The 19,646-nt window shown below is 34.9% G+C and overlaps 1 protein-coding gene across 1 annotated transcript in view; it reads right to left on the bottom strand.

The window, feature by feature from the left end:
- Positions 1–19,646, bottom strand: part of CNBD1 (cyclic nucleotide binding domain containing 1) — a 204,226-nt gene that overhangs the window by 48,962 nt on the left and 135,618 nt on the right. Inside the window, exon 4 of the mRNA XM_006880560.1 lies at positions 186–323. Within this exon, the coding sequence (XP_006880622.1) occupies positions 186–323 (138 nt within the window). The remainder of the gene's footprint in view (positions 1–185; positions 324–19,646) is intronic.

Here is a 19,646-nt window from a genome sequence, read left to right as displayed (position 1 = left end):
CTTCATTACAGAAAAGCTAGGAACAACACTAGAAGTCCTAATCCACAACATAAACAGTCTTCCCAGTATCCTGGAAAACCTACAACCAGGAGAAGACTTTTATTTTTGAAGAGACAAGAATTAATTGTTTTGTTGTTGTTGTTTTGCCAAACTTACATGCATATTTGTTGTAGATATGGTCTTACCTCTTTTATCTTTGCAAATTCCTTTGCAGGGATTTTAAGAATTTCGCAGTCTTCTTCAATCATCACTGTGTTTGCCTGTGTTTCAGATGCATTCTCAGGTAAAATTTTCAGAGTCCCAAAAGTACTCCACTGTTTAAGCTGTAAAAATACCAAAGGTAACTTTAACTTCACTTCTATTTATTAGTACACATGTAAGGGGGGAATTTACAATTATTTTCTATATCCACTCTACATCACTATGTATTGGATGCAGCCCAAGATAAAACTTCAAAGTCACAAGGAACTCTATTTCTTAACCTGTGAAAATGTTAAAGACTGTAATCAATATAAAAATTATATACTGGTAGAATCTAGATATTCAGCACTCTTCTCCAGAATCATGACTCAAAAGCATAAATTCTTGTACTGTCACACTCAATCACTGTCTAGCTTTCTGATACATAGGAAGTAATTAAAAAGATCACGGTGTGGATCGAACGCACCTTAGTCCACAAACTGACACTGCTGCTCCTCAGTAGATTGGAGAAGATTCTGCCCACACACTTCTCCAATGCTACACAGTGTTTTATTTCATGACTGCTATTGCCAAAGTCATTAATTGTGGATCCCGGTACTACTTCAGTTGTCTCTTCACCTATCATGATGTGGCCTGTTGCTCCAATTGTGAGAATTTTTGTTTTTTTGATATTGAGATGTAATTCCTTTTTCAAGTCCTCTCTTTTAGAAAGCAAAGTTGTATCATCTGCATGCCACAGGTGTTTTATAAGTCTGCTTCTAGAGCTGATGCCATACTCTTCTTCATAGAGTTCAGATTCTCAGATGATTCACTCTGCATATTGATTGACTAGGTATGGAAAGAAGGCACAGCCATTATGTACAGCCCCGCTGTAGACCCTACTTGATTTTAAAACATACTAGGTCTTTTATTGTTTCTCACAGTAGTGTTTTGTAGTTTTCCTTACAAAGATCCTTTGTGTCTCTAGTTAGGTTTATTCCCAAGTATCTGAATTTGTGGTTGGCTATTGTAAGGAATATTGCTTGCTTAGTTACTTTTTTTCTGTATTTTCTTTGTAACAATAGAGGATTTCCACTGATTTTTGAATATTGATCTTATATCCTGCCACTGTACTAAATTGGTCTATTAGTTCTAACAGGTTTTTTGTTGCAGCCTTGGGGTTTTCTGTGTACACTATCATATCATCTGCATATAGCAACAGTGTTACCATCTCTTTCCAATCTAGATGCCTCTCACTTCCTTCTTTGTTATACTGGACTAGCAAGTACTTCCAATAAATATTGAGTAGAATTAGTGACATTGGACATCCTTGTCTGGCCTCTGTTCACAAAGGGGAATGCCTTTAGTCTTTCTTTATTGAGAATGATGTTGACTCTTGGTTTTGCATATACACTTTGCACTAAGTTGAGTAAATCTCCTTCTATTACTATTTTATTGTTTTAATCAGGAAGATGTGTTGAATTTTGCTAATGATCTTTTCTGAATCAGTTGATAAGATTATGTGGTTCTTGTCCTTTGCTTTATTAAATTACACTTTGTGAATTACACTGATTGTTTTTGTTATGTGGAATCATTCTTACACACCTGTTATGAATCCTACTTGGTCATGATGAATTCTTTTTTTATACACTGTTGGATTCTATTGGTCAGGATTTTCTTAAGGATTTTTGCATCTGTATTCTTGAGAGATATTGGTTTGTAGTTTTCTTTTTTGCAATGGCTTTGTCTAGTTTTGCTATTAGGGTTATGCTTAATTAATAGAATGACTTTGGGGGTATTCCTTCTTTTTTATTTTTTTTCAAGTAATTTGAGTAGAATTCGTGATAGTTCTTCCTTGAAGGTTTGGTAGAATTCAACTGGGAAGACATCTGAGCCAGAACTTATATTAGTGGAAAGTTTTTTTATGACTTGTTAATGTCTTTTATTTTGATGGATCTGTTCAAGTGTTCTACATAAGGGAGTTGAGGCATAAATTTGCTTCCTCATATAGAAGTTATTTCTAGGGGGACAGCAAGGACAATCAATTAGCAAAAACTTCTACCTGGAAAACTTATTGGAAAATTGTTCTTATCGTATATGTTTCATTACTAATAACGACACTAAACAGCCTAGAATACATTCCATTAGTGCATTACAGAGCTCTGTTAACATAATGAACTAGATCACAATTGGAATATATTCTATTTTTTTTATTTAATACTTCAGAAATATTAATGAATATACACTTTTTAGTACTAGCTGGGGCAGCAAATCTCCTTTCCCACTGTATTAGATTTTGTCTTCAGACTTTATATTCATGGCATCCTTATATATATAGCTACAAAAAGTCAAAACTAAATGGAATTCAAAGAGAAAAGTAATTCAGCAAGATTATACACCTTCATCTACTTAATGTTGTAAAAAGAAAAAAAAGTTAATTCAACCAATGTGTTTTTCAACACCTAAACCAATTAATTAAAATATTATTTTGACAAGTAACATATACCAAATAATTTTCTAAATTTTCTTTTTACTTATTCTAGATTGAATCGTTCACATGCAAAATATGTGTTATAAACCCTAATCCCTTTGCCTGTGGCTATAATCCCACTTGAGAATGGGTTGTTTGTACTACATTAATGAGAAGGGATTAATGTAGGATGTGTTTTGTTTTCCAAACAACAATCACATTTTGCTTTAATTATAATAAATTATACAGAATTTATTTTCTCCAGCATTAGTAACAGTGATATTTTATCAATTATTCCTAGATAAACCACAAACTCCTTATTTTTTATATAAGTAACTTTCCTAGATTTTTCTTATATGTAAAGACAAGGCTGTAGATCTATTCACAGAAAAAAGAGGAATATAGATGTATTAGCTGTTAGTGTCCAGAGCTTCTGATTCTATCTTGATCACAAAACAGACTTCAACATATGCATGTCAAAAAAGTTATGGAGATGAAAGTTCAACAAAGAAATGTCAATAGCAGCAATCAAATAAAGAACAACATGTTCAACGTCTAAATTTTAACATTATAAGATTAAATTTCTCCTGTTCCTTTATTATCATATGATGAAGATAAAATCTACACTACAATCCTTGTTTGGTAAACTCACAATTTGTCTCACTCCCCCGGTAATTCTCTTAACAGTTCATTACAAATTTTGAACAAACGTGAAACTCCCACTAGTCAAAGATTAGTTTTGGGATTCATTGTAACATTCTATAAAACATATTTCTTCTTGTCACAGCTCTTCCAAATTTATTTCTTAAAAGAATTCAGTAACTCATAATTGGATTCATTGTGATAATAAATGTTATCTCTAGAATGACTTAAACAATTCCAGAGTGCCACAACAGAGATCACAAAGAAACAAAATGTAGTATTTTTACAGATATCTTCCAGGTGAACAGATGCCTCTTCAAGCGTGAGAGTTCAAAGAAGGACCATTTAAAATAGGTAGATTACTAGTGACAAAGATATTTTATCAGAGGTCAAAGATATTCAGTGATTAAATAGCTACATAAACCTAATAGCTTTTCCTTAAATTATCAAATATAAGCAGAAATGCTTTTTTAAGTCTTTTGATATTTGAGTTTTGTAATTTACTATAAGAAGAAAGAGTGGCATCCACTTCCTAAACAACATGCCTCTGGAAACTCTATGAACTCTGATAAATATCAGTAGTTGTAGAGGGGGTTTCAGACCTTTTGATCATAGGGGTCACTAGGAGTCTTGCTTGACTCAAAGGCAATCAAAAACAACAACATACGTAGCTCTTTGTTGTATAGAGTACGAAACACATGTCCATTATTAAACTCAGATAATCAAATTTAATGTTGAGTAAGGCCAAATTCAGACAGCTCTGGTGGACTAGTGACAAGAAGCTATGTTGCAATCCCAAAACACGCAGTTCGAGGCCACCAGCTACTCTGTGAGAGAAGTATGTGCAACCTCTTCCCATGTGATTGACTGCTTCTGAAAATCCACCAGAATGTCAGCTATGGGTCGATTCCAATCCTACAGTAAACAACAATAACAAAACTTATAGTTTGTCAAGTCATTCTCAGGTTTGCTTTGAGAGGCCTTCATCCATTTTCATCACACTCATTCTCAACCTTCATCACAGGAAGTTTGCAAAAGACCCCCAGCAATACATAAACATTAGGAAAGTACTCTTTTCATGTACAGAAGGGGTTCATAAATGGTGAGTGGAGAGTCTATTTCTTTTCCTCCATCATTTCACTGAATTCTTCTGTACTAAGGCCCAGTTGACAGCTCAGCTTACAGAGTTGGGTAAATCACTTGCATACATGCCAACATGGTGGTAGGTCCTTTTATTTATTGACAAAGATCTTAAATCAATCTCTTCTGAGATAAAAAGCAGTGCAGACAAGCAAGTAAGAGAAGTAGTGATATCATCCACCCAATGATTGCCTAGAGCAGAAACTTAAAAGCGACAAGGAATTACTCTAGAGCTAGCAGAAGAGAGAAGTGTTTCAAAGTCAATAACCTGAATTGGACTGCTAGCCTCCTAAATCATGAGGGAATATATATCCATTTGTTAAAAAACATTGGTTTTCTATTACAACAATGATTATTACCGTTAGGTGCTGTCAACTCAAGTAGGACACATAGCAACCCTATGAACAAAAGATCTGAACCCTGTTCTTTCCGGTGCTAGCCCCACACTTTCTGACACTCAAGAGCCCATTGCAGCAGTCACCACAACAATCCACCTGACCAAAGGTCTTCCTCTCCTTTGCTGACTCTCCCTCCTCCCAAGCATCATGTCCCTCTCCAAGGAACAGCTCCTTCTAGCAAAATGCCCAAAGTATGTGAAGTGAAGCCTTATCATGCTTGTCTCCAAAGAGCACTCTGGCTGCACCCTCTCCAAAATATATTATTATCTTGTTATTTCAGCTATCCATGGGTTGTTCAGTGTTCTCCAACAACACTGCTCAAAGGCATCAATTCATTTTCTGTCATCCTTATTCACTGTCCAGCTCTCAGGTGCATAACACACATAAGACTATGTATGGCCTGAATCAGGCACACCTTAGTTCTCAAACTGACATAATTTTTTCTCAATGATTTAAAGAGGTCCCTATGTGCAGATTGCTGGTGGGGGGCAGAATGGTAAATAACTGAAAAACAATATTCAATTAATATTATTGGCTGATTATGTACAACCAATTTTTTATATCATTAATATCAGAAAATATTTCTTTTCCTATTACTTGGGAGAAATTGTTAGTGAATATGTTTGCTACATAGGAGTATAGTTTATCCACTATAAATAATCCTCCCAACATGGTAGTTAGAATTGCTCTTCCATATCTAATTGTTATACTATAGAAATGAAAAGTAACTTATTTACAGTGGCATAAGGAAGAATATGTGTTAAAAATGAAAGGATTTTTTTATACAAAATATAGAGTAGGAGCCAGTGCCCAGGACCCACATCCAAACTGGTTTCCTCAGGCAGGGCCAGAGAGGGCAGTTTTGCACTACGATATTTGTGTGTGTGATTGTTTCAATGGCTTGCTGTTAGAAATACAATATCTATCTATTTATCTGTTGAACTGAATGAGTGATTTGCATATTTCTATTTATTTTACTGCTTGGGTGCACATATGATTGTTTGTTTAGTGTTTCCTGTAGTCACTACAACACTTGTCTGTCAATTTGCTGTACTGGGGTAATTTTGAGATTGTTGTGATGCTTGAAGCTATGTCACAGGTACTTCAAATGCCAGCAGGGCCACCTATGGTAAACAGATTTCATCAGAGCTCCCATTACCACATACCAGGAAGCAGGATTAGCTATCCAATTCAGAAGCATTGGAAATCCTATGAATAACAGAGGAGCAAAGAGCCCGGATGGCAAGTCACTAAAAAATGGGGGAAAACAGCTGCAAACATCCAATAATAATTGGAATAAGGAAAGTACAAAGTATGGATATAGAGAAACAGGAAGTTGTATAAGTGAAATAGAATGCACAAGGAAAGACATTCTAGGAATTAGACACCTGATATGAACTGAACTGGAAACTTTAAATTAGACAATCACATGGTCTAGTATGCGTAAAATGAAAAGTTGAATAAAAATGGGGTTGAACTAATAGCTAAAAATATCATGCAAGATTAGTGTTGTAAACATTATTGTAATATCCAAATATATGTAACATATGTAATATATGTTCAATTAACATTGAAGTTAAAGATTAAGAAACTGAGGAATTCTACAGAGTTTTACAGACTGAATCTGACTAAGCTGGAGTCAAGATTCACTAATAATAATCGGGTGAGTTGAATGTAAATGTTAGCAACAAAGTAGAATGAATGGTAGTTAAAAAGTGTTAACTTTGAGAGAGAACTGAGAATGGAAATTGAATTATTGAATGTTGTACACAATATGTTTTATCTATGGTAAATATATTCTTTAAGAAACATAGATGGTGACCAAGCACATGGACTTCATACAATGTAGCACACAGACACAGAATAATTACATATATAGAAAGAATCATTGGAAAAGCTCAGTATCAGCTGTCAGAATCAGTCCAGGTGATGATTTTTGAAACAAACCATAAAAATTACTCATGTGCAAGTTGAAACTGAAATTGAAGAAAATGAAACAAGTCCTCAAAAAGGAAACACAACTTTGGATCTGTCCCACCAGAGTGTAAAAGTCATCTCAAGAATAGGTTTGAGGCATTGAACACTAATGTTTTAAGACAATGAACTGTGAAATGACACCAAACAGATTATCTATAAAGAGAGTAAAAGGTTCTTACAAAGAGAGGAAGGAAGAGACCAAAATGGATGTCAGAAGAGACTCTGAAAACTGCAAAAAGCATTGAAAAGCCAAAAGAAAGTGAAGAGATGCCAAAGTAAAAAGGGATGAACAGAAAATTTCAAAGAGCAATCTAGTGTGGAAAAACAATGATACAAACTTTATAAGGAAATCAGTATAAAATAAAAAGAATTTTTTAAAAAAGAAATATTTAAAAAATAAAATGGGGTGTTGTGGTTTGGTGTTTTCTTAAAAAAAGATGAGTAGGAAAACTGTAGATAAAAGATGATAATCTGTTTCTAGGATCTCTTTGGGGTCAGGATTTAAAAAAAAACAACACACCAAGACAAAGTAGTATTATATGGAACGTGCAGAGAGCAAGAGTTGGAAAGTTAATGAGAAACATTCTCTCAGCATTTTTCAAGCTAAAATAACTGAAAAACAAATTCAAACATCAAGTTGCAATACTGAGAGGCTATGGGAAAATTTTAATGATCCAAATAGAAGAAAAGAAAAAAGAAAGAGGGAATACTCTTGTCACTGTACCAAAAATAATCGGTCAACACTGAAATATTTCAGGAAGTAGTGTACGATGAAGAGCCATTGCTGAGGAGTGAAGAAGTTTAAGCTTCATTGAAAGTGTTGGCAAAAATAAGACCCTAAGAATTGATGCTATACAAATTGGCATGCTTCAATCAACAGATACAGCCCTGGCTGTACCAGGAAATTTGGAAGACAGTTCCTTGGAAACTGACTGGAAGAAATCCATATTTGTTCTATTCCCAATGCGGGTAATAAAACAGAATGAGGAAATTATCAAACTATAGCATTAATATCACATGTAAGAAAAATATTGTTGAAGATGATCCAAAAATGGTTAGAACAGTATATGGATGGAGAACTACCAGAAGTTCAAGCATAATATAAAATCATTGCACCAGTGATATCATTGCTAATGTCAGATGGATGCTGTCTGAAAACACAAAATATTAGAAGAATGTTTACCTGTGTTTTATTGATTATGCAAAAGCATTCAACTGTATGAGTTATAACAAACTATGGTCAAGAAAAATGAGAAAAATTATAATCTCAAAAACACTTGATTATGCTTACATGAAATCTATACATAAACCAAGATGCTCAACCAGAGCAAAAAAATATCGCATGGTTTAAAATAAAAAAAGGTATGCACCAGGGATGTATTCATTCTCCACACCTATTCAATCCATATGCTCAGCAAATCATTCAAGAAGTGACTATATGAAGAAGAATGTGGGATCAGAATTGGAAGAATACACATTAGTGATTTGTTGAAAGTGAGGAGGACTTGAGGTTTTTGCTGCAGAAGATCAAAGACTACAGTTTTCAATATGGATTGCTTCCTAAGAGAAAACAAAAATTCTCACACCTAGAGCAATAGGCAGCATTATGATAGATGGGGAAATGACTGACGTTGTCAACAATTTCATCTTACTTTGATCCACAATCAACAATCTTGGTAACAGCAGTCAAGAAATAAGATGTGTTCCATTGAAAAAATCTACTGTGGGTGACTTCTCCAAAGCACTAAAGGCAACAACAACAACCAAAAACCCCAAACAACAATAACAAGCAAACAAACAAAGAACTAAGGAACAATGATATAAGTTTAAAGATTTAATTGCATCTGATTCAAACCATCATCTTTCCAGTTACTTACTATGTTCTCTGAGAGCAAGAAAATTAATAAGAATAACAGAAGTAAAGTTATGCCTTTGAGTTATGGTATTGCAGAAGAGTACTGAAAATACATACCATAGACTACCAAAAGAACAAACAGATGCCTTGGGAAAAGTACAGCAGCCTCCTCCTTGGAGAAAAGAATGACAAAGCATTGTCTCACATACTTTGGACATGCTGCTAGAAGAGGCTTTTCCCCGGAAATGGACGTCATGCTTGGTAAAGTGGAGAGTCAGTGGAAGTGAGGAAGACCGTCAATGAGACAGTTTAACAAAGTGACTGCAGCAATGGGTTTACATATGTTAGAGATCACGAGGCTGCTACAGGATAGAACAGGGTCCAGATCGGCTATTAATAGGATTGCTATAAGTCATATTTGACTTGATGGCCCTCAGTAACAATGTTGTTGTTGTTGTTAAGTGCCATCAAGTTGTAGGCAGAAGTCCTCAACACTTGCGTGACTTTCATCCTTTCTCCAGGTTCATAGGGTTTCCGGTGGCAAGCTATTTACAGAAGTGGATGCCACTCCTGCTTCCAAGCTTGTTTTAATCAGGGAGCTCCACCAAACACTGTCCACCGTAGGTAACCATTATCACATTTGACACATCAGGGTCACAGTGTTCAGCTTCACAGCAACCATGAGTTACCTCTGTATGGCAAGTGGACGCACCAGGGCTATATGACCTAAAAGAATATTTGACCAAAAACAACTAAAAACAGGCCTGAGGGCTGCAGATTAGAGTCACCTACCTTGGGCTTGATAGCATCACTTTCTGTCCTCTAGGCCAACTGGCCTCTCTCTATGTTGTTAAGTGCCATTGACACATAGGTGACTCATAGCAACCCTATGAATGAAAGTCCTCAACACTTGGATGATATGAAATTTAATATTATTTAAGGTGTTGTTGTAATTATGTATCATTGAGTCAGAACTGACTCAGGGCTGACCCACCAGTGGTTTTCATAGTCTGCAAATTACCACCAGAGGAGAATGCTCATCATTATCCTATGGAACAGCTGGTGGATTCGAACCACTTGACTTTGGGTTGGCAACACACCTAATGTCTGCTTTACATAGAAATCAAATTTTTAAAATTTAGTAAAAATAACGAATGAAGGTATGTGTAGTCACAAAGAAGCACACATCACATGTTCATTTCCTTTCCTGGTTATAAAATTCAATATATCTAATGACTTAACATTAATTTGTTATTATATTTTTCTTTATATATTAACATGCTTTACAAAATTTGACTTTTACTAAAAAGACAGTATTTTTTGTAACTTTACGCAGTATATTTTTTTCTTTTTGTAGTAAGCCATAAACAGTGCTGTTGAATCCATATTTAAAGTAGAATACTTCCCTCATATAACTCTAAATTCAATGCTTATACATAAATTTATTCCGAGTTTAGTGTGTCCCAGTTATATAAAAGATTTCATTGAATAAGCTTAGATATAAAGTGAAACAACCGTGTCACCCTAATCTCAATGTGGAAATGATTTAATATGTATACTTTTGCCTAGAGTCAAAATAAGTCCTTTCAAATGCATTTTCAGCTTTTCCATATTATCCATAAAAGAACTATACATATTTTTCCTAAACAGTCTACTCTTATAACTGTACATGTAATTTAGAAACTTTATAATGTTTAGGAAGTATGTAAAAATATTAATAGCCATAAACTATCCACACTCACCACCTAAATAAAAAACTAGATCTTTCATTTTTAGATGTTGTTATTGTTAGGTGCCATTGAGTCGCCAGAGACTCATAGTGGCCCTATGTACAACAGCCCTAAACCCTGCTCTATCCTGTGTGCCAATCTTATTGTCTCTGACACACCTAACCACAGATAGAGAAACTAAATATCCTAATATTGTGTTTTTTACTTTATATTAGAAAATATGTATATAATCTTAAGAAAAATGAAATGTGGTTTTACCTATTTCTGAGTATTATGTAAAATAATCTTACAGAAGATAGTTACTTAGGATTCATTGACTAGGCAGAGACATTCAACCATGATGATCATAACAAATTATGGATAACCATAACAAGAATGGGAATTCCAGAATACTCAATGATGCTCATACAGAACCTGTACAATGACCCCCAATGGTCATTGGTTAGATGCAGGGAAAGGTTATATGTAGTTTTTAAATAATAAAAAGATCAGCAAAATGTAAAATAATGTAGGTGTAGGTGGCAGAGTAGCTTTGTTCTCTATTTGTGCTTTCTGGTAAAGGCTAGATTTCAGTTAAGATAGGGAGTGTAAACTAATGTTCAGGGAAGATATTATTATTATAATCAAGTTTATTAATCATGCAGAGTGACAGAGGTCCCAATAGAAGGAGGAAAGGAGAAAAGGAAAAAATACAATAGTGAACTATTGGAAGAATTCCAGGTAGTGGAGAGAGGGTCTGAGTGAGCAGTTAGGAAAGGAAGCATTGATCTTTAGGCAGAGAAAGTGTTTATTAAGAAAAAGCTTTCAATAGAGTCTCTAGGTTCATATGAGGATGGGAATAACCTATACATTTATAAGTTGTATTAAAGAGATAGTTTTGTAGATGACACAAAGGGGAAGGGAGGATCTGGATGGTTTAAAATCAAGAAAGGCATGGCACCAGCATTATATTCCTTCATTATACTTTCTCAGTCTATGTTATTCTAGAAGCTGGACTATACGAAGAAAACACAGTGTCAGAATTGGAATAGGATTCATTTGCAATCTGCAACATACAGATGGAAAAAAATGTGCATAATTCTGGGACTTTAGCCTCATATGTATTAATTTTTTTAAAGGTATTACAGCATTTGTCAAGTCTTCTGTCCTCTCCAAAGTCCTGAAAGTAGTGACATCAGTTTTACGTCATGACCTTTCCAGTCACCTATTATGCATGTTTGGAAGCAGGATGGCATCCACTTCCTAAACAGCATGTCTCTGGAAACTCTAAGAATTTTGATAAATGACCATGGTTGTAGAAAGGCTTCAGGCCTTTTGTTCATAGGTCACTTGGAGTCGTGCTGAACTCCATGGCAATCAACAACAACAACAACAACAACATTCTTAACGGTAACTATTCTTGGATTGGCATGAGTAATCTGTTGTAAGTAAGATGTTGTGTTCTGTGGAGTTGGTCAACCTATGGAAAGCATACCTTTGGGTTGGCAAGACAATTCCTTACCATTAGGGGAGTCATAGGGAAACTCTGATGGCCTAGTGGTAAGAAGCTGAGCTGCAGTCTTGGAGCCTTGTGGTTCAAATCCGGCAGATACTTGGTCAGAGAGAGATGAGTAATTTCCTCTTGTGGGATTAGCTACCTCTGAAAATACACCAAAGTGAAATTGATGGTACACAACAACAGGGGAGCTCTGGTAGTCTAATGGTAAGACGCTGCATTGCCATTCCAAAGGAATGTGGTTTGAATTCACCAGCTATTCCACAAGAAAAGGATGTAAATTCTCCTCTGTTAATTGTCTCTAAAAACACACTGGAGGGTCAGTTGTGAGTTGGTTCTGACACAACAGCAACAACAACAGCAACCTCTCCTGAATCTCAACATCAAGAAACCAAAGGTCCTTACCACTAGATCAATAGACAACATCATCATAGATCGAGAAAAGACTGAATAATGACTTCATCTTACTTAGAACCATAATCAATACCCTTGGTACCAGCAATCAGAAGATCAAGAGAATTCTCACTTTGGACAAGTTCACCTCCATGAACCTCCAAGAACCTCTCCATGAGGAAGTCAGTTTGAAGACTAAGCTGCACTTGATTCAGATTATAGTCTTTTCAGTTATTTACTGTGAGTCTGCAAGTTGAACAATGAACAAAGATGACAGAAGAATTGATGCCTTTGAACTGTGGTATTGGAAAAGAGTGTTGAATACCCATCTCATGGACTACCAAAAGAATTAACAGATATATCTTAGAGAAAGTGCAGCCAGAGAGCTCTTTGGAAGCAAAGATGATAAAGCTTAATCTCACATACTTTGAATATGTGAGCTTATGGACCATGAAGTCAGAACTGACCCATAGCTTACCCTCCAGAGGATTTTCAGAGGCAGTAAATCTATAGAAGGTTAATATTAGAGAGGGACATCATGCTCGGAAAGGGTCCATGGAGGTGAAGAAGGACCTCAACAAGATGGATTGAGATAATGACTGCAGTGATGGGATCAATTATGTTGGAGATGATGATGAGGTGACAGGACAGGGCAGGTTCATATCTGCTATTCCCTCCGGATAGAAATCAAATCAGCACCTAAAACAACAGCAAGAAGCCACCAGAACTCCTTCTTAGAAATAAGATATTTTAGAGATGAAGTACTCTAACCAGCATTCCCAAACATGCTTTATTAATCAATTTATGAGGATTACACTGAGCCTTTTCTTGGTCATATTTAAAACAATAGAAAACAGAGTTTCATCATCATAGAGTGCAACTATAAATAGATAAACTTTAAATAATAGAATAATAGGCATAACAATAATAAATATCTATGCACCAAATGAAAGACCTGCAAAATATATAAAATAAACATTAACAAAACTGAAAAAGGACAGCACTACTATAATAGTTGGAGATTGCAATACACCACTCTCAAGAAAATATAGAACTACCAGAAAGAAAGTCAACAAAGATGCTGAAGAAGTAAACCACACAATAAACAAATACAATCTCATAGATATTTATAGGGTAATGCACTCCAAAAACCACAGTACAGCTTCTTCTCCAATGTGTGTAAAACATTCTCCAGAATAAATCACATGTTAGGTGACAAGGCAACTTCAATAAATTAAAAAACATAGATAATAATACATCTTCTCAGAGCACAATACTACAAAATTAGAAATTAATAACTGAGAAAAAAGGAGAAAAAAAACCATACATTTGGAAGCTGAATACCACCTTGCTTGAACATGAGTGGGTACTAGAAAAAATAAAAAATTAAATTAAAAAGTTTCTTGTAACAAATGACAATGAAAACACCACTAAAACAGCCAAAGCAGTAATCAGAGGTCAATTTATAGCAATAAGCAACCATATAGAAAAGCAAGAAAAACAAAATGATCACTGACTCTCTAACCCAAAATCTCTAACACATTGAAAAAGAACAGCAAGAAAACTTGCTTTCTCTAAAAAAACTGAAATTATAAAAATTAGAGCAGAAATAAATGCAATTTTTGAAAAAAAAAAAGATAATTGAAACCATCAAAAACCCTAGGAGTTGATTCTTTGAAAAGGTCAATAAAATCAGCAAAACACTAGTAAAACTAACAAAGGAAAAGAAGAAAAGACACAAATAATACAAATAAAAGATGGAATGGGCAATGTCACAAAGAACCAACTAAAATAAAAAGACAATACTGGCATATTATGAAAAACTATACTCAAACAAAAATGAAAACCTAGAAGAAATGAATGGACAAATACTTAGAAATTCACAATCTACCTAAAATGACACCAAGCAAAATTGAATACCTGAACAGGCCTATTACAAAAGATGAAATGGAAAAGGTAATAAAACAAATTCCAGCTAAAAAAGCCCTGGACTAGATGGTTTTACACGTGATTTTTATCAAACATTCAGAGAATAACCGTCACTAATTCTACATAAACTATTTCAGAAAGTAAAACTATGGAATTCTCCCAGACTCAATTAATGAGACAAACATATTCGTGATACCAATGCCAGGTGAAGTCACCAAAAAATAGAAAACTATAGGCCAATTTCTCTCATGAACATAGATGCAAAAATCGTGAATAAAATCCTGGTCTATAGAATTCAACAACGTATCAAAAATATAATTCACCATGACCAAGTGGAATTCAAAACAGGTATGCAAGAATGGTTCAACATCAAAAAAACAATCAATGTCAATCATCACGTTAACAAAGCAAAGAACAAGAACCACATGATTCTATCAATTGATACAGAAAAGTCCTTTGACAAAATCCAACACATTTTCCTGATTAAAATACTCAACAAAATAGGATTAGAGGAGAATTTCTTCAACATAATAAAAATTATATATGCAAACCCAAGAGCCAACATTGTTCTCAATGGAGAGAGATAAAAAGCATTCTCTTTGAGAACATGAACTAGGGCAAGGATGCCCACTATTACCTCTCCTATTCAACATTGTATTGGAAGTCTTAGCAATAGCAATAAGACAAAAGAAGGAAATAAGAGGTATCCAAATTGGCAAGAAGGAGGTAGAACTCTAGAAGTCCTAATTCACAACATGAACAGTCTTCCAAGCATCTTGAAAAGCCTACAACCAGGAGAGGATAAAATAGATGAATGGGACCTTCTAAGAATCAAATCCCTATGAGCATCCAAACATTTCTCCAACAGAAACAAAAAAGAAACCACAGACTGTAAAAAATATTTGGTTATGACATGTCAGATAAGGGACTTATATCTAGAATGCATAGAATATTTGAGCACCACAACAAGATAAAGGTATACAACCAACTGAAAAAGGACACAGGGTATGAAGTGACACTTCACTGAAGAAGACATTCAGATGGTGAACAAACACATGAAAAAATGTTCAAAATCCCTAGATCTAAGAGAGATGCAAATCAGAACAACTATGAGATATCATCTCACTCAAGTAACAATAGAAAAATTCAACAGAGCAGCAAACAATGAATGCTGGCGAGGTTGTGGAGAAACTGGAACCCTTGTTCACTGTTGGTGGGAGTGTAAAATGGTACAACCACTATGGAAGGCTTTATGGTACTTTCTGAAAGAGTTGGAAATAGAAAAATCATTTGACCCAGCAATTCACTACTGGGAATATACCATAAAGAAACCAGAACTGTAAACCATGTTTATTGCTGCTTTGTTCACAATAGCAGAGTTGGAAACAACAACAACCCGAATGCCCATCAACAAATCAATGGATAGAGAAGCTGTAGTATATTCACACAATGGAATACTTAAGTGAATTGAAAAACAAGGAACTCATAAAACATTATACAAAATGAGTGACCCTAGAGGACAGTATCCTGAATAAAATATCTCAGTGACAAAAGGACAAATACTACATAGTGCCACTGTTGTCAAATGGGACTGACATCAGGGTGTGGGGGAACCTAAGAAAAGAGGGGATAAATAATGTATACTGTGTTGAAACAGAGAGAGAGAACTGTTTAGGAGGAATATATGATTAGGTGCTATTTTCATGACAAGATATCAGAAAAAGAAATGCATGGTAATGTGGATTGAGAACTTGGAGGGTTGGGGATTGTACAACAATGGAAGAATTTTTTTTTCTTTTCAAAGAGAAAAGTAAACTAGGGGGAGGGGTGGGAATAGAGGTGCAACAATGAATGAATAAGGGGAGGAAATCAAATGGAAAATAAATAATAATAAAAATCACTTTTCCAAGGGAAAAAAAATATTGGTGGTTTAATGCCAAGTGATTCCAAAGAAAGAAACTACATACAGTATGAAAGCACTATTAAAAATAACACAGGGTGAATTGAAATGTCAAAGTGTATTTGAATAAAACACTGAGACTTTTTATTGACTGTACAGGTGAAAAGTATCATATAACTTCAGAGGAAAACAACACACTATTGGAGGCAATATGCCGGGAAAACTTCTAGCAAAAAGCCAAGTCTACTTCAAAGTGCGTATTACTATGTGTTATCAGAAGCTGTCAAGAATCTCAGAGGAAACTTTAAAGATTTATGGTGATAGTGGAGAAGAAATTTACTATATAGAATCAAGTGAGAAAGTTATTATCTTTTAAAAAAAAGATACTGATTTTCAGACACAGAGAAAAAAAATCTTGGCACTAAAATCTGGGACTCAAAATGCCTAAGAAGGGCTGAATTTGTTGAAGGAGAAATAAACTATTAAAACTGTGCGAACCTGTAATGTTGAGGCTCTTTGTCTGTATGGTGTCAATAATTACACAGTAATCTAGGCCTGAGTGAGCCTCATTAACTGCCCAAGATTCCACAGCTTGTCCGTGACAGGACAACTCGGGACACTTGGATTCAGAACCTACATACATTGCAAAAAGAACAAAGTTTTTCAAGTAACTAAATGAAAGTAGAGTTCTCTACATTATAAAATTTAAAGGGATCTATGAAATTCTCTACATCTCCAAAACTCTTCTTTGTAATGGCACACTTTAAAACTTGGAAATTGGCAAGAAAATTCCCTAATTTGAAATAAAAGGATTACTGGATATTAGTTGCAAAATATTGAGTTTCAGTAAGGGACATGACTTAAATTTATTTATTCATTGAATAGATGATATTTTTGTATAAAAGAATACGTTATTGTTGTTGTTGTTAGGTGCCATCGAGTTGCCTGCTAGTCATAGCAATCCTATGTACAACAACCCTAAACCCTGCTGTATCCTATGCCAATCTCACCTGCCCCAATTACCCCAGTCACTGAATCAATCCACCTTATAGAGGGCCTTCCTCTCTTACTCAGCCCCTCCACCCTCCCAAGCATTACATCCTTCTCCAATGACTGGTCCCTCCTTGCAACATGTTCAAAGTATGTCAGACAAAGCTTCAGAATCTTTACCTCCAAGGAGAAGCCTGGTTTAATCCTCTCCATTTTGAATCTGGTCCATGGTACAATCAATACTCTTTTCTATCACCACAACTCAAATGCATCAATTCTCCTATCCTCCCTAGTCTTTGTCCAACTCTCTGACACATAGCAAGTGATTGCAAAGACCATGACCTATATCAGGTGCATCTTAATCTCCAGAGTGACACCATTGCTCTTCAGTACTTTGGAGAGGTCTCTAACAGCAGACTTTCCCATCAAAATACATTCAAGGGCCCTAAATCATAATTGTCTTTGTTAGAGACATTACTTTAACCTCTCTCATAGAAAATCTATGATGAGAAGAGTACACAGTTTATACTTATCCTATATATTGGAACCATAAAGAAATAGAGACAGAAATTTATTTGGTGTATGATTCACAAGCCTGAATCAATTTTCTTTTTGTAAGATGCTTAATTTAATTGAGCATAAGGATAGTAACTACTTTAAATAAGCATAATGAACAAAATAACTATTTTGTTCTTTAGTATCTCATGGATTCTTTTTTAACTATCTTTTTTATAGAATCTTTGGCATTTTCCATTACCTCTTTTTTTCTCATGGCTGCTCAGAGAAGAACGTTCCAAGGTTTAGTCGTGATTTCTATGCCATCAAGTCTATATAACTCTACTGTCTAGGAAAAAGTTAACTCTGATTGCATGATAACACTGTTACTTGAAATATCATTGTACTTGTTTAAAACAATTTGTTTGATAGTTTCCATGCTCTTTTGGAACACCTTACTTGGTAATGAGGCAAAGAATATGGATCTTATCAAAGTACACTGGCCAGGAAACTGACTTCCAAATTTTCTGGCACAGAGTAGCAAGGCTACATCTATTAGTTGAAATATGTCAGTTGCTGTGTCTCTGGTTCCTGAGACTTTATTATTGCCAATACCTTCAATAAAGCTTGAACTTCCCCCCTTTCATCTCCATTGACTCTTTATCATATGTTACTTTCTGAAATATTTCAGTGTTGATCGACTCTTTTTGGTCTAATGACTCTGTGATTTAGTCTCATCTTCAATAATGCTTCCTCAATCATTTAAGGTTCTTTACATAGCAACTCAGTATTAAAATCTGAGCCTTAATTTTGTTTTTTAGTTCTTTCAGGTTTAAAAATGCTGAGTGAAATCTTCTTTATTATAGAGCTCCAGCTCTTTGCACCTCCCATTGTAATACTTTGTCTTGAGCTGCTCTTTGAAATCTTTGGTTCATTTACTTTGGCATCTCGTTCCTTACTTTTGGCTTCTCAACACTCTATAATAATTTTTAGAGTCTTTACAGCATCCTTTTTTCTTTTATCTTTCCCACATGCCTTTGTAATATTTTTTTCTCTCTTCATAGATGATATATTTGATGTCATTTCATAACTCATCTGCTCTTTGATCATAAGTGCTCAATGCCTATTTATGCATGGCTGGAATCCATCCACTTCCTAAACAACATACCTCTGGAAACTCTATGAACTTTCATAAATGTCAATAGTTATAGAAAGATTTCAGGATTTTTCTTCATAGGATCACTATGAGTAGTGCTCAACTCAAAGGCAATCAACAGCAACAACAACAGCAACAACAGAACTCTGTACTTACAGAGAATTTACAGTAGTTCAAATTGGATTTAGAAGAGGCCATGGCACCAGAGATATTTATTATTGCTGATGTCAGATGGATCTTGGCTGAGAGCAGAGAATACCAGAGGAATGTCTGTTTGTATTTTATTGACTATGCAAAAGCATTTAACTGTGTGAGTCATAACGCGCTATGGCTAACAGAGAAGAATGAGAATTCAAGAATATTTAATTATGCTTATAGAAAACCTATATCTCGAGCAAGAAGCTGTTGTCTGAATAGAGCAGAACACTGTATGGTTTATATTTGGGAAAAGTATGTGTCAGGACTGTATCCTTTCACCATACCTATTCAGAATATAATTTGAAAGCTCAACTTTATAAAGAAGACTGTGGCATTGGGATCAGAGGAATATTTATGAACAATCTCCTTATAAATATGACACAAAGTACTTGCTGATACTGAGGAGGACTTGAGGAACTTGCTACAAAAGATCTAAGACTACAGCCATCAAAATGAATTACATCTCAACATCAAGAAAACAAAATTTTCATGACTGGGTCAGTAGGCAACGTCATGATAGATAGAGAAAAGATTGAAATTGTCAACAATTTCGTTTTGCTTGAACTCATAGTCAAAGCCCTTGATACCAAGAGTCAGGATATTTGGAGGTATATATAATTGGGAAAATCTGCTATTAGACTCCTTGCCAAATACCTAAAGAGCAATGAAGTCAATTTAAAGACTAAGTTAAAAATATT

This window comes from Elephantulus edwardii, unplaced genomic scaffold (assembly GCF_000299155.1).
Source record: "Elephantulus edwardii isolate Elephantulus edwardi_28Jun2011 unplaced genomic scaffold, EleEdw1.0 scaffold00008, whole genome shotgun sequence".
NCBI classification, from domain to species: domain Eukaryota; kingdom Metazoa; phylum Chordata; class Mammalia; order Macroscelidea; family Macroscelididae; genus Elephantulus; species Elephantulus edwardii.
The sequence above is the reverse complement of the archived record's forward strand: the minus strand, read 5'-3'. Positions and strand labels throughout refer to the sequence as shown.